This window comes from Xenopus laevis, chromosome 9_10L (genome assembly GCF_017654675.1).
Source record: "Xenopus laevis strain J_2021 chromosome 9_10L, Xenopus_laevis_v10.1, whole genome shotgun sequence".
Lineage (NCBI taxonomy): Eukaryota > Metazoa > Chordata > Amphibia > Anura > Pipidae > Xenopus > Xenopus laevis.
In genome coordinates, this window is record NC_054387.1 from 49,989,762 (window position 1) to 50,016,303 (window position 26,542).

At 42.7% G+C, this 26,542-nt stretch overlaps 2 protein-coding genes across 3 annotated transcripts; both read left to right on the plus strand.

Annotated features, from left to right (window-relative positions):
* Positions 1 to 74: 74 nt before the first annotated feature.
* On the plus strand, positions 75 to 9,797 carry LOC108701154 (zinc finger protein 10). Of its 2 annotated transcripts, XM_018235418.2 has the most exons (8): positions 75 to 291; positions 3,431 to 4,246; positions 4,923 to 5,067; positions 5,288 to 5,356; positions 5,486 to 5,569; positions 7,252 to 7,338; positions 7,685 to 7,759; positions 8,434 to 9,795. In XM_018235418.2, exons 2-8 carry the CDS (start codon positions 3,440 to 3,442, stop codon positions 9,093 to 9,095), a joined length of 1,929 nt encoding a protein of 642 aa, XP_018090907.1. In that variant the 5' UTR covers positions 75 to 291; positions 3,431 to 3,439; the 3' UTR covers positions 9,096 to 9,795. The 2 variants fall into 2 exon arrangements, with proteins under 2 accessions (XP_018090907.1, XP_018090908.1); XM_018235419.2 differs by lacking the exon at positions 5,288 to 5,356 and having other exon boundaries at positions 8,434 to 9,797.
* Positions 9,798 to 16,244: 6,447 nt separating this feature from the next.
* On the plus strand, positions 16,245 to 25,656 carry LOC108701160. Its single transcript, XM_018235433.2, has 6 exons — positions 16,245 to 16,382; positions 18,992 to 19,797; positions 20,178 to 20,291; positions 21,158 to 21,217; positions 21,338 to 21,467; positions 22,442 to 25,656. The coding sequence occupies exons 2-6, from the start codon at positions 19,000 to 19,002 to the stop codon at positions 23,368 to 23,370; spliced, it is 2,031 nt and encodes a 676-aa protein (XP_018090922.1). The 5' UTR covers positions 16,245 to 16,382; positions 18,992 to 18,999; the 3' UTR covers positions 23,371 to 25,656.
* Positions 25,657 to 26,542: the final 886 nt, after the last annotated feature.

A 26,542-nucleotide genomic window follows, 5' to 3' on the forward strand; every position in this document is an offset into this window, starting at 1 on the left:
GCCCCTCCTACACTTCCTCCTCCCCTATAAAAATCCCACACAGTAGTCTCTCCCACAGTAGTGGGAGGGGGACTAAAAGTGAAGTGCATCAATCCCCGTTCCCTGATTGGTTAAACTCCGAGCTACATCATGCGTCTGTATGTGGGTGGTGCTTCCTCTGTGCTATAGAGCAGCGGTTGCCTCTCAGAACTACAAATCCCAGAATGCCAGCGCAAAAGGAAGGAAGACGCATGTGGCCAATCGGAGCTCGTCTTGTTACTTAACTTCTGCCAGGAGCGGCTGCAGTGTGAGGTATGTGATGAGGCTGAATAAAGGGGCTCTCGCCTAGTCCCGCTCTCATATGGGCACCATTTCCTTTTCTCTAAGCAGAGATATTCCGTTCTGCCAGCCTTACAGTTGGCTCCTTGTTTAAGCCTTTGGTGTATAAGAACAGGTATCAGTTCCTTGTATCCACAGCTGGCTCCAAGGGGTTTCTCCACTAGCTCCTTGTTATATGGGCATAGGTGCAGTTACACACTGGCAGCCCGAGGGTAGGCCTCCCTATTAGGCCCTAGTTTTACTCAAACAGTGCAAGTCCTAGGCTGGGTCTCAGTACTGGCACATCCAGCTCTCTGCAGCCAGCACTCCACTAACCCCTTGTTGTGTGGACACAGGTGCCCAGTCAGCCAGTGCCAGTCCCACAGTAGATATAATGGCCCACAGCCATTTGGTGTATATGTAGTTACAGTGGGGGTGTGCCGGTATGTGAGGTGGGATTTATTTGGAGGGGTTGGACTTGGGTCTTTTTTTCAACCCAACCAAAGGTGGCCATACACATAGAGTGACGATTTTGCCAAACGAGCAGATCTCTCCCCGATGTGCCCACATTGAGGGGGGCGATATTGGGCTGATCCAATCGTGGTCCCTAGGGCCCATGGATGGGATCATAATGCTGCCAATACAGGCAGTTGGATCGCAGTTACAAACAGTGTAGATTTACCTTCATAACGGACGAACAATCATTCTGTGCCATCTCCCAACCTGCCACTAACCATTCAGATCAAATAAAGTAGTAAAAGAACAGATCAGACAATGTTCTGCCCCTGACAGCAATCATACGAAAGTTATATCCGACCCTGCCCGATCGACATCTTGCCGACTTTCAGCCAGATATTGATCGGGGAAGCCCGTCGGAGGGCACTACACATAAGCTGATAAACTGTCGACTCGGCCTGTCAGCAGCTTTTATCGGTGTGTATGGCCAGCTTTACTAGGATAACTCCTGCCCTCCACTCTGTCTAATATATGATTGGCTGTGAATATGGGGATTGATGTTAAATGTCCTCTTAAAGGTACATCATATTTGTGCAGTCAATTGCCATCTTCACCAGCTTTCATCTCAGCAGTAACTCTGTCAAAAGTTTTTTCCTACACATCCCTAGCACAGACAGAATGAATCATTCTACAATTTACTCCTCAATATATATATATATATATATATATATATATATATATATATATATATATATATATATATATATATATATATATATATATATATATATATATATATTTTTTTTTATTTTTATATTTAATCATTTGCACCGCTTTAAAACAGTAATGTGACCTTTACACTAGGGTTCGGGTGCTAATACCACCACCATCCTCCTTACCACCACCACCCATCCTCACAGATGTTTTCTAGATTTATTTCACAATATTTGTTTGTATCATTTTTGAGATATCAAGTTTTTTTGTTTTTTTTAGTGTGCATACTCTACCTAACATTTTTCTTTCTACAAACATGCTGCCTGGATTGTGGAATTTTTAATCCCTCTGCTTGCCAAAGAATCTGTCCGCCACTCACAATGGAAACCAGAGGGACTTCATGCAAGCCCCAACTGGTAATCTGTGGATTCTGGCAAATACCAGAGGGACTGCTGTAAGATGCCATAGACAGTCACTATTTAGTTGGAAGGTATTGGGCAGTTTGGGCCTCTGTGTACTTGAAATGCCAGGGTCGATTTTGATTCCCAGTCTGGGCCTAACTTCAAACTTGCTCACCAAACTCTTGGATGTTACTCCCAGTGGTCCCAATGTAGCTACCTATTTCTTAATTCCCAGCTTTAAAGGCAACATTTAGTTGCATAAAAATCAGGTCCACATAGGGGTCTATCACAGCACTTACTTGGAACTTCCCAGAAATGTTTTTATGCATACGTTGCTCCCCCAACTCTTTTTACATTTGAATGTTGCTCACAGGTAAAAAAAAAAAAAAAAGGTTGGGGACCCTCTGCCCTATTGCCTTTCTTATTGTTTTGTGTTGAGGTGGTAATATTAGAATTGCTTGTAGCAAGGAGAAAAAGACAACTTACCCCCTCAATGGGAAACGTCCAAGCTCTGCTAGGTCTCACATCTCAGCAACACATCTGAAAAGAATGCAAATAAAGAAAATTGTGGGTAAGAAAACATTGCGATTACATCTGCACACTGCACTAGCGGGTCATAAATAACCCCTATATTTATTTCCTACCTTATTGGTTTAGCGGAAACATTTACTGTATGTACTGTATTAATTTTTACATCACATCTAATTATAGAAGCAGGTTGCTAAGGGTCTGTTTTGGAAATCCATTTTGCTGTGGATATTCTCCTCCAAGTAGGGATGCACTAAATACTGGACTTGATTCAGGCAAAAAAAAAAAACTATCTCTGTGCAAAACCCTATAGGGCAGGGATCCCCAACCCACACTCAAATGTTAAAAAATGTTGGAGAGCAACGGAAGCATGCAGAGAGTTCCTGGGGGTACAAAATAAGGACTTGATTGGTTATTGGTAGCTTCCTTGTGGACTTGTGGCAGTCTAGGAGGCTCTGTTTGGCAGTACACCTGGTTTTTATGCAAGAAAAGTTTGCCTGCAAGTCAGGAATTCAAAATAGACACCTGCTTTGAGGTCACTGGGAGCAACATCCAAGGGTCGGAAAGCAACATGTTGCTCCCAAGCCACTGGTTGGTGATTACTGCTATTAGGGTTTATGATGGCAATTGCAGTGACAATTATGAGCGCCATGTTTTTTTCCAAAATGCATTGATTTTGCCAGAATTCCAGCATGATGCAGTCGTAGCCAATTTGTCAACATTGATGCAATTGCACTAAAATAGTTCCAGCTGGCATTATTTCCAGCATTCAGTGTAGTTTTCTGCCACATCTCTGATGCAGTATCTGAAGCAGGCTGCTCCAGAAACACAGGGACTACTGTCTGGTTTGGAGGTGGTGGTAGCTCCAGGAATCCCCTGTCTCAATAATGACAAAGGGCTCAAAGAAAAACAGAAATCTATCAACTTATTTTCCCTCATCCCCTTTCTCTTGTTTTCACATTTCCCCCCTCAAAACAATGTTAAATTCTCATCAATGGACAGGTCAGATTTATTTGTAATCCTTATCTTTGAAGGCTTGCACCATGACAAAGTGTATCGTAAAGGGGTGTTCGAACACAACTCAGAAGAACAGTGGCGTTACACTTCACGGTTTTCCAAGCTCACTCAATGCAATTAAGTTGTGGCTCCAACAGACTGGCAACGATTTTGGTGATGTGGATGCCTTTGCCAAACGCATCCTTGACTCAAGAAGCAGGTGGATATATCGGATGTGCTCCAAGCATTTCTCGCCACAGAGTTACATCTGGAGCGGTAAGAAACTGATTCTGAGGCCTGACGCTGTACCCACCATATTCCCAGGGAAAATGAACAGGTACATCATGGAGGATGTGCTGGGTTTTACACGGTCTGAAAGTGCACAGGTGGAAATGCAGTTGCAGCTGGATTCCATTACAGAGCAACATGGCGGACACCATCCAACATCACTCTGCAAGTGCCAGACCACGGGAGTGCCACAAAGAAAAAAACCTGAAAATCGATCTAAAGAGGAGATGAAACCGACGCCAGCACCCTCCAATGGCAAAGTCATGGTGGACAAGTCTACAAACACAGATCCAATGGTCGGTAAGGAAGATAAAGGCACGCTGTGGCCTGAATTTGAATATAATTTTGATGGTGAGCCATGGAAGATAAAGCATGATCACTTCTACCCACATGTCCGTGCGGTGAAAGAACCAAAGAAAAGGGGGAGGCCATCAAAGCGGAAGGATGACTTTTGGTGCACAAACGATTATGAATCGATTAAGAACTCCCTTAACCACAAGCATCGCTATCCACTCACCGATTCACCGTATATATTTATTGAGAAGGATTATTTTGACGCAGACATGGTAAGAAAGTTACCTGTGGGGCACCTTAAAGGAACAGTTCTTGTGAAAATAAAAACTGTGTAAAAAATGTTTTGATTATAGTTAATTAGCCAAAAATGTAATGTATAAAGGCAGGAGTGACTGGATGTCTAACATAATAGACAGAACACTGCTTCCTGCTTTTCAGCTCTATAACTCTGAGCTAGTCAGCGACTTGAAGGGGAGCCACATGGTACATATCTGTTCAGTGAGTTTGCAATTGATCCTCAGCATTCCGTTTAGATTCAAAAGCAACAGATATGACCCATGTGGCCCCCCCTCAAGTCTCTGTAACCAGGGTAACCAGTCAGTGTAAACCAAGAGAGCTGAAAAGCAGGAAGTAGTGTTCTGACTGATTTTTTAGACATCCAGTCACTCCAGCCTTTATACATTACATTTTTGCCTAACTAACGCACAGCAGCAGAGGGAATCGACTACGAACGAGGGGTAGGCAGAACAGATACCTGCACAGTGCCCCCTATTGTTGCTCCTTAGGCAGCTGCCTCTTTTGCCTGCCCCTAGTTCCAGCCCTGGTCAGGACAAATAAGATGGCAGGTTGCATGTATAGCACATGTATAACTAAAATAGGCATAAATAAAAGCTGTCTACTAGCCAAAACAATCTGTTTGTCTCAGCCTGCTCTGATTGGCCCCTGTAGGTACCAATAAAATCTGGGGACGTGGCTGTCTTTTTCTCCAGAGAAGAATGGAAGTACATAGAACAACACAAGGAGAACTACCAGGACATGCTTCCCGACGAGCCACCCTTCAGCAAGTTTCGCATCCCAGAGAGCAGCGGCCTAGGTAACCACTGTTTTCTGCTCATGATCACATGCGCTTGTAATAAGAAGTGTGTTTGTATGGGCAGAACGGTAAAGAAATTTTATCCCTTTACTCTAAATGAAATAGTGGTACCTGCGTGGTTAGAGAAAAAAAATATTTGTCCAGCATTGTATGTTAGTATGATGTGATGTGACAGACTTGAATCTATGGAGTAGCTGTATCCCCCATCATGCCTTTCTAGATAATGCCAACAACGAGACTTCAGCTGCAGAGGTCAATTCTCTAGGGCCTGCTACGGATTCACCTACAGGTAACAATTCCCTGTGTTAATCCTCTCAATATCTTTGCCAGTTTTTATGTTAATGAACATTCACTTCGATGCACATTCACCTCTTTCATTGATGACAATTACATCTGTGATTTTTCCTTGTTTTTTTAGATGATAGCAAAGATGGAATGTTAATTACGGAAGATGGTCTGTATACATCCCTGCCCGTTGATGATGCTCCTGCCAGTCCCACAGGTAAAACTAATTGTACTATAGGACAATGTAATAAAAGTCACACAGTTTGCACCAAGTCTTGTAACCCATGGGAAGCAGATGCTTGTTTTACAGCATGGATTAAATATTAACTCATGATTAATTGCTATAGTTTATTGGGTCTGGTGCTAATTGTGTAGCTTTTATTATGTTACTCCATTTAGGAAAAGGAATGTTCTTTGTGCACAATAAACTATATCCTCATACTATGCTGTCTAAGGGAAACAATTTGGCACCTTCCTCCCATTTGAATAAATACAAATATAGAGAGAAGGAATGTTCTGGGCACATAATAAGCTATACCCTCATACTGTACTGTCTAAGGGAAGCAATATGGCACCTTCCTCCCATTTGTATAAATACAAATATACAGAGAAGGAATGTTCTGGGCACACAATAAGCTATACCCTCATACTGTACTGTCTAAGGGAAACAATATGGCACCTCCATCCTATATGTATAAATACAAATATACAGAGAAGGAATGTTCTGGGCACATAATAAGCTATACCCTCATACTGTACTGTCTAAGGAAAACAATATGGCACCTTCCTCCCATATGTTTAAATACAAATAACATATTTTATATATATATATATATATATATATATATATATATATATATATATATATATCTCTATCTATCTCCTACCCTCAAATATATAGAACAGATGTATATAAATGTTTTAAACCTATACCACTGAGTTATATTTTATATAGATTGTATATTTTATGTAAACCTCTGTCTGACTTCTGTATTTCATATATTAATTCTAACACTTCTCAGCTTGTTTTATTACATTTGGAAGTTTATATTGGGGTGCGGATACCACGCTGTAAGACATGGGGTATGATTTGTGGTACTGTTTTCTCTGTTGTGGGTATAAAGGCTTTTGAGTTCTGTATAGGGAAATACAAGAGGTCCTCTGCACTCAACCCATTATCACTATATATAGGACATTAAGACATTTTGTGCCTTAAGCTACTAAAGTAATGCCTTACCCTTTAAACAAAATGTTTTGTTTAAATGTAAAGCATTTTTTATATGTATTTTGTGGTCACAGCCTCATTGCACCCCTGCAATGGTTTTAAAAAATTAGTGGTGAGCACAACTTTCCCTTGTTTGTTCTGTATAGGAAAAGACCCACAACATGCCCCAAATGTCTTACTAAACCATTTATATATTCAGCTTAAAGGAGAAATCATCCTGTGGGGAAAAAAAAACCCTAACCCCCCCCCAGTTAGACCTCCCTCCCTCCTCCCCACCAGGCAAACTATGCCCCCCCCCCCCAGTGAAATGCCCTATACTCCATAATTACCCCTCGGCGCAGATTCTTCCAGCAAATTTACACGTGTCCATCGTCCGCGTCCTCTGTAAGCTGACTTTGAGATCGGTATTCCTGTGCATGCGCAGTTTGCGCAACTGCGATGGAAGATGGACGTGTGGAACTTCGCTGGAAGAATTTGCGCCGAGGGGTAAGTATGGAGTATGGGCCATTTCCCCGGGGGGATAGTTAGCCTGGGGGGAGGAGGGAGGGAGGTCTACCTGGGGGTAGGGGGTTTTTCCCCACAGGTTGATTTCTCCTTTAAGGAATGCAAAGCCAAGGCAGAGTCCCTAAATCTAAACACATTGTGGTGCGTTAATGTCCCTTGCTTCCTTTTAGAACACATTAAAGAAGAAATAGAAGAAATAAGGATTTCAGACAAGGGCTTTCAGGAGACTAAGAGTGAATGTATGGACTATCCTGCAGGTAAAACAATGGCTAATGTATGTGGAATGCAATAGAGTAAAATTCAAGGTAAAACTCCCTGTATCTCATGGTCTCTCTGCTGGGTACACTCTATGGCCTTCTAATAATCCCCCCACACACTATACAATCATATTTGTGCTTTGAGTTACTAGTACTGGAACCAACTTTATAAAATCTTGTCCCTTAGATTTTAAATTCCATCTTCATTTTGTAATGATTGTGGACAGCAGAGGGTAAATCAGTACCATGAGAATACTGAGCATTATCCGTTTTGCACTGAACTGTGTCTTTAAGGAAGGAGATTTGATGGATATGTTACTACAATATGACTTTCTGTCCCCTTCAGATGAAGTGAAAGAAGAAACAGAGGCCTTTTCCATTAAAGACAGGCATTTGGAGCAAAACCTGGATTATTCATCAGGTAATTAACAATAAAAACATAGTTAGATGGTTTCGAGATTTGAGCTTAATTTATAAAATCAATTTATATGATTTAGTGGTTTTCGGCAGTATGGGGACCCGACTGATTACCACATTAATGCACCAATGCTGTCCTTGAATAAACGCATTCATTATGCAACCTGATCAATTTATATCAGGCTGATTTTGAGCCATATATTGATTGGGCAGGACCTTGTGAAGGCCACATAAACGGGCCTATAAGATGCTGAGTTGGCAGTTTTATTGGCTCATGTATGTCCAGCTCTAGACTTGTGCACAAACAACATTTATCCATACCTGGGCCAATAAAAGATTGTGACTCGCCCCTCAGGATTGAGTCAGTTGCATCTTGGCCCAAGTATGGAGCCATATCCACATATCCTATCTTGATGTTTTTTTGTAGGCCCGCATTATGGTCCAATTGTTGGCCTAGGGGCTAAACAATAGGATCACCCTTGACAAACTAGTGCATTTTATGTGTATGGCCAGCTTTGGTTTGAGAAGAGAGTGAATCAGTCACCCTTTCTATGTGAGCGCAATTGTGTATAGAGAGCACTGTATAAAATGTTGCTTCCCCTCCCCCACATTCAATCCTATACCCGTTCCAATCCAGTTTGCTATGCTTACAGCTGTAAACGTTTTCCATCCTCACAGATGACTTCTTCCCCGAAGACAGAAAAAGAGCTTACAAACAAGCTCTTTCCGATGAACATGCCAAAGCTCATTGCTTGATGAGTGAAGAGAACTCTAATGAAAACGACACAAATAATAAAAAGAACCCTTGTGTCAATGCATCTCCTGCCAACAATGTTGGAGAAGGTGATGGGAAGGAGGACAACAGGTCGGATCAAGACCTTGAAGAGGGAGGTGTGTGGCCCCGTCAGTGCAAAGTCTGCAGTATTTGGTTCCCAAACTATTTCCAGCTTTCTCTCCATTTAAAGACCCACGCTGTCAAGAAGCTCTTGAAGTGCCCAACCTGCCAGAAAGGCTACAGATACCAGTCCCAATTAATCACCCATCAGAAAACACATAGAATCAAGCAGCGGGTTTACACCTGCCCCGTATGCTATGTCCAATACGCACAGAAGTGCCAGTTTGCTGCCCACATGAGGATCCACCCTGGTGAGAAGCCGCACATGTGCGATGAATGTGGCAAGTGCTTCGCCCAGAAGGGTACCCTGGTTCTACATCAGATGAAACACAAAGGACTGAACCCATACAAATGCAAACAGTGCGGGAAGCAGTTTGAAAATAGATCTAAACTCATAAAACACCTAAAATTCCACCGAACTGAGAAAAATCCCACAACCAGTTGATGTTTGGGTGTACTCCCCTTGAGTCCTCATATAGAGAATAACAATTCATAACTTATTTGTCTGCAGTCAGCCTAGGAAAAACTCACCGCCAGGCGGTCTTGGCAGGAAATGATCTCTGCACATTATACCAGTGTGTTCTGTTGGGCTACTGGCAGTGAATTATGGGAAATGTAGTTTGCCAACAGCAAGAGAGTCACATCATAGGTAATGGTGTATTTAACAGAAGTATAGTTGGTTGTTATAAGATCGCAGATCATTCCCTAAAAATATGGAGAGAAATAGGGATTTCACGTTCTGCTGCCACTGAGAATCTTGGCCATTTCAACCGACCAATCAGTGCTCATACCTTCATATACTTAAATATTTGACTTTTCCCCAAAGATACGGGGCGAACACTTTTTCATGGCAAACCACATTGTGTTCAAGGATCCAAATCATCAGTGTATGCCTGCTGTATCCTTGATTTAAAGAGCCAGTGAGTCGTACTGTGGTTCGTTGCTATAAGTAACTCTTGGTAAACTTTAATTTTGTGGGGGGGGGGGGGCGGTGGAGCTGGTTCTACATGTTTCTCTGTACTGTGTGGAGATTAAAGGGCATGTAAAGGAAAAAAAAAATCCAATTTTTACTTTCTTTAAAGGGATTCTGTCATGGGAGAAATTTTTTTTTTCAAAATGAATCAGTTAATAGTGCTGCTCCAGCAGAATTCTGCACTGAAATTCATTTCTCAAAAGAGCAAACGGATTTTTTTATATTCAATTTTGAAATCTGACATGGGGCTAGACATATTGTCAATTTCCCAGCTGCCCCAAGTCATGTGACTTGTGCTCTGATAAACTTCTATCACTCTTTACTGCTGTACTGCAAATTGGCAGCAGCCAAACAAAAGAACAATGGGAAGGTAACCAGATAACAGCTCCCTAACACAAGATAACCGCTGCCTGATAGATCTAAGAACAACACTCAAAAGTAAAAACCCATGTCCCACTGAGACACATTCAGTTACATTGAGAAGGAAAAACAGCAGCCTGCCAGAAAGCATTTCTCTCCTAAAGTGCAGGCACAAGTCACATGACCAGGGGCAGCTGGGAAATTGACAAAATGTCTAGTCCCATGTCAGATTTCAAAATTGAATATAAAAAAATCTGTTTGCTCTTTTGAGAAATGGATTTCAGTGCAGAATTCTGCTGGAGTAGCACTATTAACTGATTCATTTTGAAAATGTTTTTTTACCGATGACAGGATCCCTTTAATGGAAAAAAAAGAAATCTATCTCCAATATACTTCAATTAAAAGATGTGTACCGTTTTTATAAGAAACCTGACTGTATGCAGTGAAATTTGCCCTTCATTTACTGCTGTGGATAGGAATTGTCAGACGGTCCCTAACTGCTCTGCAGGGAAACAATCATACTCATGAACAGCAGGGGGAGCCCCTGCCTTACTTCACAGCCATGCAGAACTCGAGCAGCTTTGTTTGTTTCCTTGTAGAGCAGTCGGCGACTGTGTAGATATTTGTATTGGATTTTATTTTTGCCTTTTTATCCCCTTTACTGTTTCCAACTCCAGCTGCAGGGACAAAGATCACTGAGCCAGATTTAAACAGATAAACTGACATTCTATTATTCTAGATTATTTTGCTGCAGCCACTGGTTCTGCAGAGTTGGAGAAAGTTTGTATTAAACAATACAAATACTAAAAAATCCACATAAGATTACATTACAACAAAGGACCCAGTGCAGTCTGCCTATTCTGATTATTAGTCTTGCTGTATCATTATTTGACTTGTGCTGTTACGGCAATCCCTAAGCAGCCCAGACCACACTGAGCATGTACACAGTCTTGGTCTTGCAAAGATGTTTAACAGAGTTACAAGATGGTGACACCCCTGTGGCCAACTTTGAAAGCATAAATCATTTGTTTGATTAGGTTTGTGGTTCAGTAAGTTTATGTTTAGTATACAAAATACAGCATTTCTAGCCTTATTCTATTTTAGACTTTACTTCCCCTTTAAATGTCATACATTAATAATTAATATTTATTGCAAGCTAAGAAGTCCACTGTTTTTTCAATTTTTAAGGAAACTAAAGTGTTTTCTGTGCTAGGAATTCCTACTTGCTGCCCACTTCAGTTTTTAGACCAGCTCACTTCTAGTGTGTTGTAGGGAAAAGGCTACAAATGAAATATGCTATAAACATCACTGAAAATGGATGCTGAAAAATTAACTAACCCCTTAAAGAGGTGGTTTCCTTTTAAGTTAACTTTTAGTATGTTCTAGAATGGCTATTTCTAAGCAACTTTTCAATTGGTCTTCATTTTCTCTTTTTTATAGTTTTATTTGTCTCTTTGCAGCTTTCAAATGGGGGTCACTTACAAATGATCTGTAAGGCTACAAATGTATTGTTATTGCTGCTTTTTTTTTTTTTTTTTTTATTCATCTTTCTATTCAGGCCATACACAGGCCACTCGGCAAACGAGCGGAACTCTTCCCCAATATGTCCCCATTGAGGTGGGCGATATCACACTGATCTGATAGGAATTGAGGCCATATGGGCAGTTGGATCTCGGGGACAATCAACGAACTGATGTGGCCGCGATCCAATGGGATTTTTTACCCTGTCCGATAAGCATCTGGCCAACTTTCGGCCAGATAACGATCGGGGACGCCCGTCGGATGGCCCCACACACTGGCCAATAAGCTGCCGACTTGGTCTGTCTGCAGCTTTTATCAGCCCGTGTGTGGGGCCTTTATTCATATCCCAGTCTCTTATTTATATCATTAAATGGTTGCTAGGGTAATTTGGACTGTAGAGCTGCTGAATAAAAAGCTAACAAAAATGAAAACCAGTTGAAAATTGTCTCAGAATATCACTCTCTTATCATACTAAAAGTTACTTTAAAGGTGCACAACCCCTTTAAAATAAATACCCAGATTTCTACCGTAATTCATTGGTGATCTTAAATTTTCCTTTAATTCCTTAATCTTAAAATATACAAATATATATATATATATATATATATATATATATATATATATATATATATATATAGGATTATTGAGAAGACCCGCACTCCATTTTGTGAAAAAATTCAAATGCCTTTTATTGTGTACATAAATCTGACGTTTCGGCCCCCATTGGGGCCTTTTTGAAAAAAACGCCGGATTTATGTACACAATAAAAGGCATTTGAATTTTTTCCCAAAATGGAGTGCGGGTTTTCTCAATAATCCTATATGCAATACTTTGGACCCTGCACCCGAAAATATCCGGATTTGAGTGTAGTTGCTACAAACTGACCTGTTACCCAGACACAAAAAGCTGTATAATAAAAGTCCTTTTCAAATTAAACATAAAATCCAATTTCTATTTTTTATTAAAGCATTCATAGCTGTTGTAAGCTCATTTAAACATCTCAGCTGTCAATCAAATATTGTCTGCCCCTCCTCTATGCCCTGGGCATAGAGGCGGGACAGACAATTACTTTCACTTTCCATTCAGCACTTACTAAATGTCACTGCTCTCTTCACATTCCCCCGTTCTCTTCCCCGTTTAATTGTGTAACCAGGGCATGGGAATGGATATCAGGTCCCCCATTTTGGTGCAGAAACAAGATTCTGAGATGATACAAGTCTTGTCTTAATAACAGTGTCCACAAAATGGCTCCTGCCTGCTTGCTATAATTATGAATTCTCAGACTGAAGGAAACAAGAATCAAATCATTTATATGATGTAATTAAAGTTAATTTTGCTTAATGTGATAAAATCGGATTATGAATACTTTTTTTGGGTGACGGGTCCCCTTTAAGGAGAGCATTTGGTGTTTTATTTATGTTCCAGATGAGGACCACCCCTATCCTAAAACACTCTATTAGACGTACAGGGAGCACCTGGCACCGACGTTCACCTGTCATCACTCTGTACCTGTCAGACTTGGCTTCTGACCATTCACTAGTATAAGTAGTGGCTTATGTACGACCCCCCCCCCCCCCCCAGCTATGTTACTAAATAAATCACTGAGTGCACAATGAAGATGTATATTTTTAATTTTTTTTTTTTTTGATAGGTAACCATTGTTTTATATTGGCGAGAACTGCAATCTGTAAATGGTTTGATTTGTAAATAAATATTTTGAATTATAATTGACTGACCCTGCTTTTAGCTTATCTGTAATGCAGAACTGCCGAGCTTGTCCTCTTGCTTTCAAACCAAGGGGATTAATATACAGTTGCCCTTGTCTTTGCAGCTATAAAAGCTGTTAGTCTTCCACTAGATATTGGAACCGTATTGCTGGGAGTTGCTGCCATTCAGGCACAAGAGTATTGGTGAGGTTGGGCATTAGTCGGGTTACAATTCATCCCACAGGGGTTCAGTTGGGTTGAGGTCAGGACTCTGTGCAGTCAGGTTCTTCCTATTTCAGTAAACCCATTTTGTACAGAGCTTGCTTTGTGCATGGGCCATTATTGTGCTCAAACAGGAAAGAACTTTTCCCAAACTGTTCCACAATGTAGGAAGCACGGAATTGTCATTGTATTCTGTAGCCATAAGCTGGCTATAGACACAAAGATCCGATCGTACGAATCGAGGATTCGTACGATTTTCGGACCGTGTGTGGAGAGTCCCGACATTTTTCGTCCCATGGAGATCAGTCATTTGGTCAATTGGCCAGGTTAAAAGATTTCTGTTGGCTGCCGATAATATCTCTGCGTGTATTGCTGATTGTACGTATTTTAGTGGGAGACTGTCACTAGCTTTTTTTTCTACTTTATTTGATCTGAAAGGTTAGTGGCAGGTCGGGAGGTGGGGAAGTCCGATCGAGGATTCGAATTATCAGATCTTTGCATCTATTGCCAGCTTTAGGTTTTACGTGAAACAAGGGCCAAACCCCACAGCCCTTAAATTCTTGATTCCGAACATAAATGTAGGAGAACTATACAATAAAGGTGTTAAATCATTAGGGGACTTCTACTTGGCTGGTTCATGGAGACCTTTTTAAGGATGTCCAAAGGAAATATGACTTACCAGAAAGGACTAGATACTCATGGATACAAATATGCTTTTTGACACTCAACATTGATGGAACATCTTTGCAGAGAAAGCAGATATGGCAAAGGAGTACTTTCAGATCTCTATAAGATGCTTATACAGAAGGACCCCAGTCAAAAACGACTTTAACAACTCAGATGGAAAGAAGACCTAAACATGAGCCTCACGCCACAACAGTGGGACACGGTATTCACAGCGCCCAAGGGAGCAACCAGGTGTACTAACCACATCGAAACTAATAGGACAGTTCTCTTCAGATGGCACTTGACACCAGCCAAAATTCATTGTATTGATCCAACGTACAATGAGAAATGTTGGAGAAGATGTGATACAAATGGCACCTTGTTACATATGTGGTGGGAGTGCCCACAAGTGAACAAATTCTGGAATTCAATCTTTTAGTTTATAAGAACCCATTTTGAATGGACAACTCCTTTTAAGCCAGAGATTGCTCTCCTTAAAGGAGAAGGAAACCTAGTCGGCGCAAAAACCCTCCCCCCCTCCCGTGTGTTGCCCACCCTCCCTCCTCCCCCCTGGCCTACCCGTCCCGCTGGGCAAATGCCCCTAACTTGTTACTTACCCTTGTGCGCAGGTCCAGTCCACGGAGTTCACAGACGACATCTTCTTCCACGCGATCTTCTTCCTGCTTTGAACAGCGTTTTGGCGCATGCACAGTAGGAGCATTTCGCCGGGAAGGATCTACTGCGCATGCACCAAAAGCCACAAAGTTTTCCGATTTCACTTTGTGACTTTTGGCGCCTGCGCAGTAGATCGAAATGCTGCGCATGCGCCGGTCAAAGCAGGAAGAAGATCGCGTGGAAGAAGATGTCGTCGGTGAACTCCGTAGACTGGACCTGCACAGAAGGGTAAGTAACAAGTTAGGGGCATTTGCCCAGCGGGACGGGTAGGCCAGGAGGGAGGGTGGGCAATACACGGGAGGGGGGGAGGGTTTTTGCGCCGACTAGGTTTCCTTCTCCTTTAATGCAGCCCCACCAGATTCCACTAGGGATGCACCGAATCCAGGATTCGACCTTTGTCAGCAGGATTTGAATTCTGCCAAATTCTTCTTCCCGGCCAAACCGAATCCTAATTTGCATAGGCCAGGGAGGGAAATCTTGTGACTTTTTGTGACAAAACAAGGAAGTAAAAACGGCTTTCCCCTTCTCACTCCTAATTTGCATATGCAAATTAGGATTTGGTTCGGTATTCGGCCGAATGGGGGGGAACCACCCACCCACCACCCACCCTTCATCAGGAACTATGGGGGTACTACAGGGTAAAATGGGGGCAGAATACATTTGGGTTCTGCTTATATAGGGGTGCAGTACTGGGGGAACTGCTATATATACATTGGCAGTATTGCACTGGGTATATTTGGTTACAGCACTCAATAAATTGGGGTACAGCACTGAGTAAATTAGGGTACCGCACTGGGGGACTGCAGACTGAATTGGGTATAACACTGAACACATTGGGTATTGCACTTTAGGCTGGTGTAGAACTGATTGCATTGGGGTACAGCACTGAGAGTGAGCGGTGAGTACATTGGGGGTGCAACACTGAGTACCTTACACATACCTCCCAACATTTTGGAAGTAAAAAGAGGGGCAAAAAATTTTTTCGCACGTAGTGCAGCAATTTTTTGGAGCACGCCCCTTTATATGACCACACCCCCTAATTACCATGTTCATTTCACAAAATTTGGCAGGTTATGAAAGTTTGAAAATATTTCTCCTTATCTAAACTGTTTTTTTGGTCTCAAATTTGTTACAAAGTATCTTATTTGCACCTGTTGGCTGTTCTGTGCTCTCTGCTAAAAGCCAATTAAGTGAGAAACTCTTGTTTCTTCTTCTGGCTGTTCAGTGCAGAGAAAAGAGGGACTTTCCAGTACAAATGAGGGACTGTCCCTCTCCGACAAAAGGACAGTTGGGAGGTATGCCTTGCATATAGCGCTGATTACATTGTAGTACAACACGTAGTACACTGAACATAGCAGTGAATACACAGACACGTGACTGTATCGAACCATAACACCGATAGCCCCGCCCCGTTTCCCTGTGTTTTCGATTGGTGTCTCCCCTTCACGATTCGCACCGCCTCCCTGGAAAATGTAGTTCTGATTGGGAGTCGGAACTCGCTCAATCTCTGCGCAAGACTACAACTCCCAGGAGCCAATGCAGCAGGGGCGGGGCAAGAGTGTCCGATAGGGCTGCGGATTTAGCTGTTTCTAGCTGGGCTCTCTTAAAGGTAAGGGCTGTTAGGCCGTCGTTCTCGTTCTACCTGTGTCCCGTGCTGCCATCGTGCAGGGATTTTTATTCTTGCACCCCCAAAACAGGCATCCTTCCCGGAATTTTGTAGCGCTGCTATACCCCTCCCCCATTGGGCCCTATACAGCCAAACCAGTACTATTTGCCACATGCCATCTTGCACTTTAGCTGCCTCCTCTTCTATTTCTACTTGCCCTGCAGCTTTCCCCTATGCCAATCCCCTTAATCCCATCCTCAAAAGTTTCCAGTGGGCTTAATCATCCCCTTCCTGGTTCCTCCCCTGGGCACTCAGAATGACACCACCCCCTCCTAACCCATCATGTTTCTTCTTTTCCTACCCCTAATTGTCACTGCATGTTTCCCTGGGCATCTTCTTACCCACACTACCCAGCATGCCATGCATATATGCCGCCTCACCCCCAGTGTGCCTGGCAGACTTGCCTTGCTATATTCTAATGTACCCCACTTCTATTAGCAACCTCTAATGGGCTTTTCATATTTCCCTGGTTACATCCTTACATGCCACCACTTAATATGGCGTTCTTACTCCCAGCAACCACACCAGGGGCGTAACTACAGAGAAAGCAGACCCCGTGGCTGCAGGAAGGAGGCAGGAGGTATATATTCATATACAGTTTCAATAAATATTGGAAAAACAAGTCAACCAATACACATTTTGGAGGCAGGGGCACTCCGCCAATGAGGTGAGCTAAGACGCTCGCCTCAGGTGGCAGCGTCAGAGAGGATTCCAGGGGCGGCAAAAACCTTTAAGAAACCAGAAATTCGGCTGTACTATTGCGAGAGAGTGCAATCGCTCTCTCCACAATAGTGTTCCTGCCTCCGCTCCCGACAGGTAAGCCGGCATTGCAGGAGCCGCCTCAGACGGCTCATTCGACAGAATCTGCGCTGTTTGGAGGCATGAAAAATAATTTGCTGTGGGGCCCAGTAATATCTAGTTACGCCACTGACCCACACTGTGCCATGCACTTAGCACGGGCATGTCCAAACTCCAGCCGATTGCGGCCTGTTTTCAATTTTAGACTGGTCCGCAGCCTTAAACAAGGACCCTCAGACATGGTCTCACCGAGTGTCATTCTAAGGTCAGAAAAATAGAATATAGAAATGAAAGGAATAAGAAAATAAAATATAGCCTAATGAGAAACCAATAAACAAGTAAATAGAAGAAGAAAAAACAGAAAAGGAGGAAAAACAGAAAAATGATGAAAAGGGTGATTCTCTGTTCTTGTGTTTGCCCAAATTGTACCAAAAATCACATGATTTCCCTTGGTTAATACCATTAAGCCTCTGCCTGTTACATTGCCACACACAATACAAAGCCTGTGGCCCTGAGACAAAGAATAATTAACCATGCCCATTACTGTCTGTGCCCATTACTGTCTGTGCCCATGTCTGCCAACCCTGCTATAAATATGGGATAGGTGCCTGCTATTACTAATAGGAAGTAAGGGAGTAGGAGCAGGTCACATGATTAGCAGGAAATAAGTATATTTTCAAGCCTGGTCTGCTTTTCTGGGTGCCACTGTCTGCTCTGTGTTTGCTGTCCTACACGTAAATAATTACAGGGGGCCCAGTAATAATGCCCCAGTTGGTAACCTCCAGTGCAATTTAAGGAAGGGATTAATGCCATAAATTACTGTTTGGGGAGTCTGGTTTCCAAAGTCTTTTTGCTGGCCTGCTGAGCAGAACACATTCCACCCAGTAGTTTCTCATGTTACAGTATAGGAAATAGCAACTCCCAATTACACTAAAGCAGGTGGCATAGAAAGGGTAAAAATAGTATTATCAACTATGTTCTTCTTTTATAAACCATTTCATGGTTAATTATACAGTAGTATATATTATGCTCCAATCAGCCAAGGGCCGCAATCATTCTGGCCTGCGTGGTGGTGGAGGGCTGATAATGGAAGCCAGTGTTGACCACTCCCCTTTTAAACCACACCCAATTCAAACCACACCCATGTTATCAAAAGAAAATTTAAGACCATGTCCACATTAATGGTGGTAGGACACAAAAAAAACCAAATGGTTGGTGCTTACTGCAAGGAAATAACTCATACTCACACACAGGCAGAGTAGGGCACACATAATGTGAGTATTTATACTCTTAATCTGAGGTGTGAGCAATGCAGGGTTTTACAGATGTGAACAATACAGGGCTTTTACTGCCTGAATACGAGGTGTGAACAATGCAGGTGCCATTTTATATCAGTTCTGCCTTTTAAAGTTTACACAAAGGTAAGCAATCACAGCAGTCAGACCACACAAGGGGGGGGGGGGCTGCGGGCTGACATTCAGACAGCATTTGTGTATTTAGGTCATCTCCTAATCATCTTCCAGTCTCATATTCACACCACTGCCTGCTTGCTAGGGTAGTTGTATTTTAGCAACCAGATTGCTCTGAACTAAGTAGCCAAGGAGCAAAAAGCTAAAGTCTAACACAGGTGCCATTGGCTTTATTCTGGACAACACATAGGGTTCCTGGTCTCAGGTCAGCTCTGCAGAATTGCTGCTGAACCTCACTAGTGATTCCTGTAACTAAATGTAGATACTGTTGTGTTCTGTTCACAGGGTGCACGATGCCTCAGTGCATAATCAGCGACTGCCCAAATTACTGCAGCAGGAAGAACATTTCCTTACATGTTTTTCCCAAGAATCTGGCCCAGATCAAACTGTGGCTTCTGCAGACAGGACAGGATTATGGAGACCTGGACTCCTTTGCTCAACGCATTTACGTGGGGAATAAAAATGGCGCCTTCCGTCTCTGTTCTGATCATTTTGCCCCAGAATGTTACTATGGCGAGGGGCCTCAGAAACAGCTGGTGAATAATGCTGTGCCTACACTCTTCCCCAAAAGGAAAGGCGAAAACGTGTGTTATCCAATTCATGGCAATCTTCCACCAAGTTACCGGCCTCGACCCAAAGTTGATGCCACCACCAATACCGATGAGGTTCAGAAACGGGATATCAGCACACGCACCGACCTCTACCATAAAGTGCGCAGCATCGGCACAAGGACGGATCCGCGCTTTGGTGTCAGAAACGTTGGCACGCTCATGAATTCCACCTGCCTGAAGAGGAACGCCAGTACATCAACTTTAATCATTCCCATACTGACCACCATAGACCGGGGTGTCCAGGTCCCAGAATGCACTCACAACACTGGAGGGGAGACATGGAAAGTTCAGCATGACCACATCTATGAGTTTCCTTCTTCTGAATTACTCCAGTCACCCAGAAACTGGCCAATTACACCAAGACCAGGCGGTATCACTAATTCACAGTCCTATGTCGGTTCCTCTGGGTTGAACCAGGACAATCCCCCAAAGGCTCCAGCTCATCCAGCTCTCAAAGAGGAATACACGGAGGATGAAATGGTAGGAGGAACAATGCTGAGATGCCTATTGTGTGCCCAGAACAATCCTTCTCTGTATGTTTGTATTTATACAAGTTCAGTGATTTAGTTTGCACTACCTAAGCCCCCATCTCTTCCAATGTTATGGGTTTGGCACAACTCACCATGGCCCTATCTGATGTGGCTTGTTCTGATTAGTGCAAAGGCAGAACAGACGTCAGCTCTTATGGTCAACATAAGAAAAGTTGCCCTTTTGACTACACTGCTGATGTCAGTGTAGTCAAAAGACCTCAAGGTATCAAGATTCTCATATACAATTCAGCATTGTATTTATTGATTATTTTACCATGTGGCAAATACTAAATGCAACGGGGAGAATAAACCTCTCTTTTTTTTCCCTAGATGACAATCATGCGGCGTGTCACTAATATACTGAAGAACGATCGGTGCAAGCACCTAAGGACTCAGCGCATGATGAAACAAGCCTTGGAGATTGTTAACTTGTTAACTACAGGGGTAAGATCTTATGACACATTACCTAATCTCTTCTTTCTTGTCCTGTTCTCTAAGCATCTTAAAGGAACAGTAACACCAAAAAATTAAAGTGTTTTAAAGTAATGGAAATATCATGTAGTGTTGCCCTGCACAGGTAAAACTGGTGTGGTTGCTTCAGAAACACTACTATAGTTCATATAAACAAGCTGCTGTGTAGCAATGGCGGAAATTGATAAAAGGCTATATGGCACAGGATAAATAATGGATAAGAGATAACATTATGTTCTACAGAGCTTATCTGCTGTGTAACTTGAGCCTTTTCTCCTTTGTCCCCATTGCTACACAGCAGCTTATTTATATAAACAATAGAAGTATTTCTGAAGCAAACACACCATTTTTACTAGTGCAGGGCAACACTGCATTATATTTGTATTACTTTAAAACAAATACATTTTTTGATGTTACTGGTCCTTTAACCAGTTGGGAGGTGCCATTATGTTTCCCTTAGACAGTACAGTGTGAGAGTATAGTTTATTGTGTTCCCAGAGCATTCCTTCTCTGTATATTTGTATTTATACATATGGGTAGGAGGTGCCGTATTGTTTTTTTTTAGACAGTACAGTATGAGGGTACTGCTTACTGTGTGCCCAGAACATTCATTCTCTGTACATTTATACTTCTACATATTGACAGGTGGCACCATTTTGTTCCCCTTAGACAGTACAGTATGAGGGTACAGCTTATTGTGTGCCCAGAACATTCCTTGTCTGTATATTAGTTTTTATACATTTGGTGGTGGTGGTGCTGCTATATTCTCCTGCTTTAGCCTTAGTTGCCCAGTGACCTTGTTTTTAGCAATCATTCTGAATGTTCTTTTTATTCTGCAGGACTGTATTATCATGAAGAAATATACAGCCAATCAGAACATTCCGCTGGTGACTGGAGAGGTACGTACAGCAACAGTCGATTATATAACAGTGCTTGTTTAATCTGGCCATTGGTGTTGGACTACAAGTTCCAGCATTGGCAGAAACAATACCAAATTAAATATGTCCTGATTGTTTCAGGTTCCGGTAAAATCTGGAGACGTTGCCATGTATTTCTCCGCAGCAGAATGGGAGTATATAGGCAAGCACTGGAAACATTACAGGCACCTGATTGAACGTGACTCTTCCAACAGTGATGTGATCCGTTCAGGTAATCGCGGGCCTGTATTTCCTGTATCTCATCATTGAGGTGAAGGGAGAGGTGCCAGTGGCATATTTGTTGTTTTAAAGCTGTATTCATCGGTAGCTTGGGGTCCAGAGCAGGACTGGACTGAGATTAAAAATAGGCCCTGGCATTCCTAGTACACAGAGGTAGGGATGGGCGAATGTTTTCGCCTCGTTTCGCCGAAAAAATGACGCCCATAGACTTGTATCGCAGCGTGCGTCAAAAAAAAAAGACGCGCGTCAAAACAATTTCGCCGCGCGACAACATTTTTTTGACGCCCATAGACTTTAATGGGCGTCTGCGACATTCGCCGGCGGCAAATTTTTGGCGAAGCAAAATGGGTCAAATTCGCCCATCCCTACACAGAGGCCCAAACAGCCCCCATCAGTCACTTTCTATGGCATCTTACAGCAGCCCCTCTGGCATTTGCCATAACCCACAGATTGCCAGTCCGGGCTTGGTCTAGAGTCCCTTTTCTGCAGGGAATATGGAACCTGTGGTTCTCTAGTTATGTTACTTGACTAGAACACTGTGGCATCTCTCAGAGAGAGGGGTACAAAGTCTATAACTCAAGCAGTGGGTGAGGCTAGAACGGTCTTATTGCAGGGAAGGGCATAGAGCCCATAAGTCAAGCAGTAGGTGTGACTAAAACACTCTGATGGGAGCTTACATGGGAGAGCATGAAACCTGTAACCCAAACATTGGGTCAGTCTAAAACATTCTGATGCTAGCTTACAAGGCAGGGGCATAGAGTTTGTAACCCAAGCAGTGGGTGGGACTCGAATGCTCTGATCACAGTTTTCATGGGAGGGGCATGAAGTCTATTATTCAACCAGTGGGTGGGACTAGAAAACTCTGATGGAAGCTGACAGAGGGAGGGGAAGGGAATCTGTAGGCTGAATAATAATTGTGTTTAATGTATCCCTCATGTTTAATCAATATTTATTTAATTTATTCAGTCCCAGCCAAGTCCATGCCTAGAGACGCGCCACTGCGCTGGAATGTAGTAGAGGATTCATGCACTGCGACACTCAGTCTCAATGTCGAACAAGACACTAAATTCTTGTATCCAGAGAACACTCTGAAATTAGATTCATCCCATGAATCCACCATTAATATGCAATCCCTGAAAAAGCCCTCTCTCCTTCAAAATGTTGTGAAGAACTGGGTGGTGACCAAAATAAGTTGTGGCAATGAAAAGGGAACTTTAGAAGACTGTCTGACAGTTTGTCCATCTCCTCAGCCCCCTCACACTGGAGATGGGTCATATTCTAGTAACAGCTTTGAGGACGAATCCAAGCCAACACTCAACACCGCAAAGATCAGTTTTAGCAGCGAGAAAGCACCTGTTGGAAATGTAGAGAACCATACGGCCCAGCCAGATGGTCCATATTCATCTGAAATGTACAGCAGTTGCATTAAGGGCAATCCCCAGGGGACCCATCCCAGAGCAAAGAACTCCATAAATATCTCCCTTAAGTGCAAACAATGCAGCAAAATGTTTCACTACAAAGCGCAGCTTCTCAAGCACCAGAAGAAACACCGTGGCAAGATGCCCTACACCTGCCACGAATGCGGCACAGACTTTCAGCTCCACTCTCACTTCCTCCTGCACCGCAAGCAACGCCCCTGCCAGAAAAAATATACCTGCAATGGATGTGGCATCCGTTTTGGCTACAAATGCAACCTGGTGGTGCATCAGAAGACGCATGCCCGGTCTTCTCCATACGTCTGTGCCCAGTGCCAGAAGAAGTTCCACACCCGGACCTGGTTCATGAAGCACATGAAGAGCCACAAGCGGAAAAATCTGCTCAATTGCTCCCATTGTGAGAAATGGTTTGTTAGCGAAAAGTCATTAGCTGAACACCAAAGCACCCACATGGCATGACAAAGTCATGAAATAGGGCTTTATCCCAAAAATTAATTTTTACAAAATCACAATTCATTTTCAAGCAGAATTTTCTGGGGAAAAAAGGAAAGACAATCGCCTGAATCCACTCTGGAATTCTCAAGACTTTTTTTTTATTATTATCCAACATCTCTACTTTTAAAGGGGAACCACCAAAATGACATTATTTCTGTATTATATACAGGGGTTAGGGTACAGTTACTGAGGGCGGTAAAAAGCCTCTCCTGGTAACTTTAAGAATCAAATTTCTGGTTTTCAAACCGGAAATGTGTCTCTTCTAGTGCAGAGAGCACCTCCTGGACCCCCTCCAGAGTCGAAAACTTGACCACGGGGGTTGTGTTTGGGTCGTAGTAGGAAAGCTGCTGCAGAGGGGTTTGGATCACTCCTGATTATATAGATATATAATGCTTAGCAGATTGAAGGTAATTGGATTTATGTAATTACCGCCTGTCCAAATATAAATGTCATTGTCTGGTAGACTGTGCCATCATTATGCTGTTTCATATCTGTTTCATATCTGAATGAATTGCAGTGGGACAGAACAAGAAAGTGATGACACTATTGATGTTTCTATGTCAGTAAACATAATTGGTCATTGAATACCATAGACTCATATGGATCATGTCAGGCCTTACTGATCTTCAGCCAGTCAGTCTTACCCAGGCTAAATAGGGGTCTTTCCTTTAGTGTTGTGTAGGTCAGTTGGGAACCTGCAGGTCAGGTGGGCCCGATGGGTGGCAGCCCTTACACCGCTGCATCCCAACCCTTTTTCTGATGGCTGAAAGTCTTGCCAGGCTGCCAGCCTGACCCCTCATATAATGTCAAAGATGGGCAGGTCAGATCCATGCATGTAATGCTTCATTTTGGGTTGGGTAAAGGCAGGTTTGGGTTGGAACCGTGCAACCTGCACATCACTACTGGCTACATATGTAGCCAAATACTTAAATATATTAAGTAGTGTGCTGATTCCTGGCCCAAAATGATTCTACTGCTTTGTCCAATGAAGTCCTCATTTTTAACCTCTGTTTCCAAAATATGATCATTTTGCTTGTGACTTTAGTTTCCCCTTTTAAGCAGGTGCAATAAAAGAGGTGAACCGTCATAAATAATGAATAACTATTAATAAACATATTAACACAAGTATAACACAAGTAATTTAAAGAACTGAATTTCTGTTTTTTAATTTGGTTCTGCTAGTGATGCTGCCCCCCTTGACATGCTTCAACACTAAAGTTTTAATTGTGGACGTCAGGGCTGCTGCTTTAGGCAACAGCAGCTTCAGGATCGCCCCCGGCACAGCATCTTGACCTACTTTGTAAATAATATCGCACCTTTGCCAGTGTTTCTTAAATATTCACTTTCTGTATCGTTTGCTAGTAAATGGGGTCTTTTTCTTGACCAAAGATGTATCTCCCTCTTGTCTGGTTTTCAAAGCAGCTTGAAAGTTCTAAATACTAATAAAGAAATACCAAATAAACTAAACATGGGCTCAAATGATGGCCTGCCTGACCAATATCTGGCTGGAGGATCATTGGAAAGGTCTTTATGGGGTCACTGATAAAGTTGATTCCCAACCGGTTTGCCTAGGTCCCTGTTATGATCCAAAATTTGCCCTGGGAACCAAATGATTAGATCAATCCCATTCAGCCCTTCATCTGGTTGGCCAATCAGGCAAAGGTGTCCTTAACTCCTTGTATGACCAGCTATAAACACCAAACCCTGAGCAACACTAATTGGAACACAGGTAATCAATAGCAGGCACAAAAAAATCTGCTTTGAGTTATTGTTAAAACTAAGAAGCCAGGTCAGGGACACAGTGCTAGAAATAAGGGGCATATTTATCAAGGGTCGAATTACGAATTGAAAAAACTCCAAAATTCAAAAAGACCAACCGAAATTAAGGCGAAGGTTTTTTTTTTGGTCGAATAGGGCCGTTTTCGATCAAGGAGAAAGGAGAGAGTGGCTGCTTTGATTTTCTTCTGATTAGGAAAACAATTAGAAACCTTTCTCAAATCAGAAGAACATCAGAGCAGCCTCTTTCTTTCTCCTGACAACTTCCTTGACTACTTGGTGGTCAGACTGGTGAGAATATTTAATATCTTGGAATTTAAAAAAATAAATAATGAATGTACAATGCAAAAATGCTTAGAATAGCCCCCTCATCAATTTTACATTCACTTGTTTTAAAGGTTTACTTATCCTTTAAAGTGCAACAGAACCCAAATATACTTAAATAAATCTGCCTGGCTATTTATGTTCTCTGCACTGGTGTTTCTGACTCCTGGTACAGTTAGGGTTGCCACCTTTTCTAAAAAATGTTTCCGGCCGGTGGGGGGACGGGAACAAAAGGGGGCGGTCTGTGATGCAAAAGGGGCGGAGTCACACACTGTAAAGCAAAAGGGGCGTAGCAACGCGCGATGGCCAGAAGCCTGAAAAAAAAAGTAAGTACTGAGTGAATTGGGGGCAGGCCAAGGACTTTTTCTTAAGGGTATTACAAATTACCGGCAACTACATCTGCATACAATCAGCATAATCTCTTTATCTTCATCCACAATGATGTCATTAAATTAGGTGTAGATTACAACACCTAATTTACAGGGCCGGATTTCTAAAATGTGCGCCCCTAGGCTGCACACCTCCCGGTCCGGATTGGGTTCACCCCCCACCTGCTCATCCTCCAGCCGCCGACCCGCTCGCCCGCCCACTGCCAGCCAGCTCACCCCAACCCGCTCACCTGCTTTGGAATTTTTCAAATAGCTGACACTGGGAGGGCGAGTTGACATGCGGCGGCAGGTGTGTTCAGTACAGGTGGGGACAGGTTCTGTTGCGGCCAGCGTGCGGCATGCCGCCCCCAGCATTTTGCCGCCCTAGGCCCGGGCCTATGCGGCCTGCCCACAAATCCGGGCCTGCTAATTTAATGACATCATTGTGGATTATGATAAACAGATTATGCTGATTCAAGCAACAATTCTAGAAGGAAGCTTTACAAGTTATTCTGAATTGAGAAAGCCAGTTGGATGACTGGTGAAACGTCTTCAAGGAAAAAAAAACAACAGCAAGTCCAGTTGATTTAACTTATTTCTATAGATATACCATGACCTGGATGAACGAGGATCTTCAACATATGGTATATATATATTTAGAGAAATAT

Coding starts and splice junctions, on each gene's coding strand:
- LOC108701154 (XM_018235418.2), top strand. CDS start 3,440: ATGACAAAGTGTATCGTAAAGGGGTGTTCGAACACAACTCAGAAGAAC. Junction 4,247..4,922: donor ATTATTTTGACGCAGACATG/GTAAGAAAGTTA, acceptor TGGCCCCTGTAG/GTACCAATAAAATCTGGGGA. Junction 7,339..7,684: donor ATGTATGGACTATCCTGCAG/GTAAAACAATGG, acceptor TGTCCCCTTCAG/ATGAAGTGAAAGAAGAAACA.
- LOC108701160 (XM_018235433.2), top strand. CDS start 19,000: ATGCCTCAGTGCATAATCAGCGACTGCCCAAATTACTGCAGCAGGAAG. Junction 20,292..21,157: donor TTAACTTGTTAACTACAGGG/GTAAGATCTTAT, acceptor TTTATTCTGCAG/GACTGTATTATCATGAAGAA. Junction 21,468..22,441: donor CAGTGATGTGATCCGTTCAG/GTAATCGCGGGC, acceptor TAATTTATTCAG/TCCCAGCCAAGTCCATGCCT.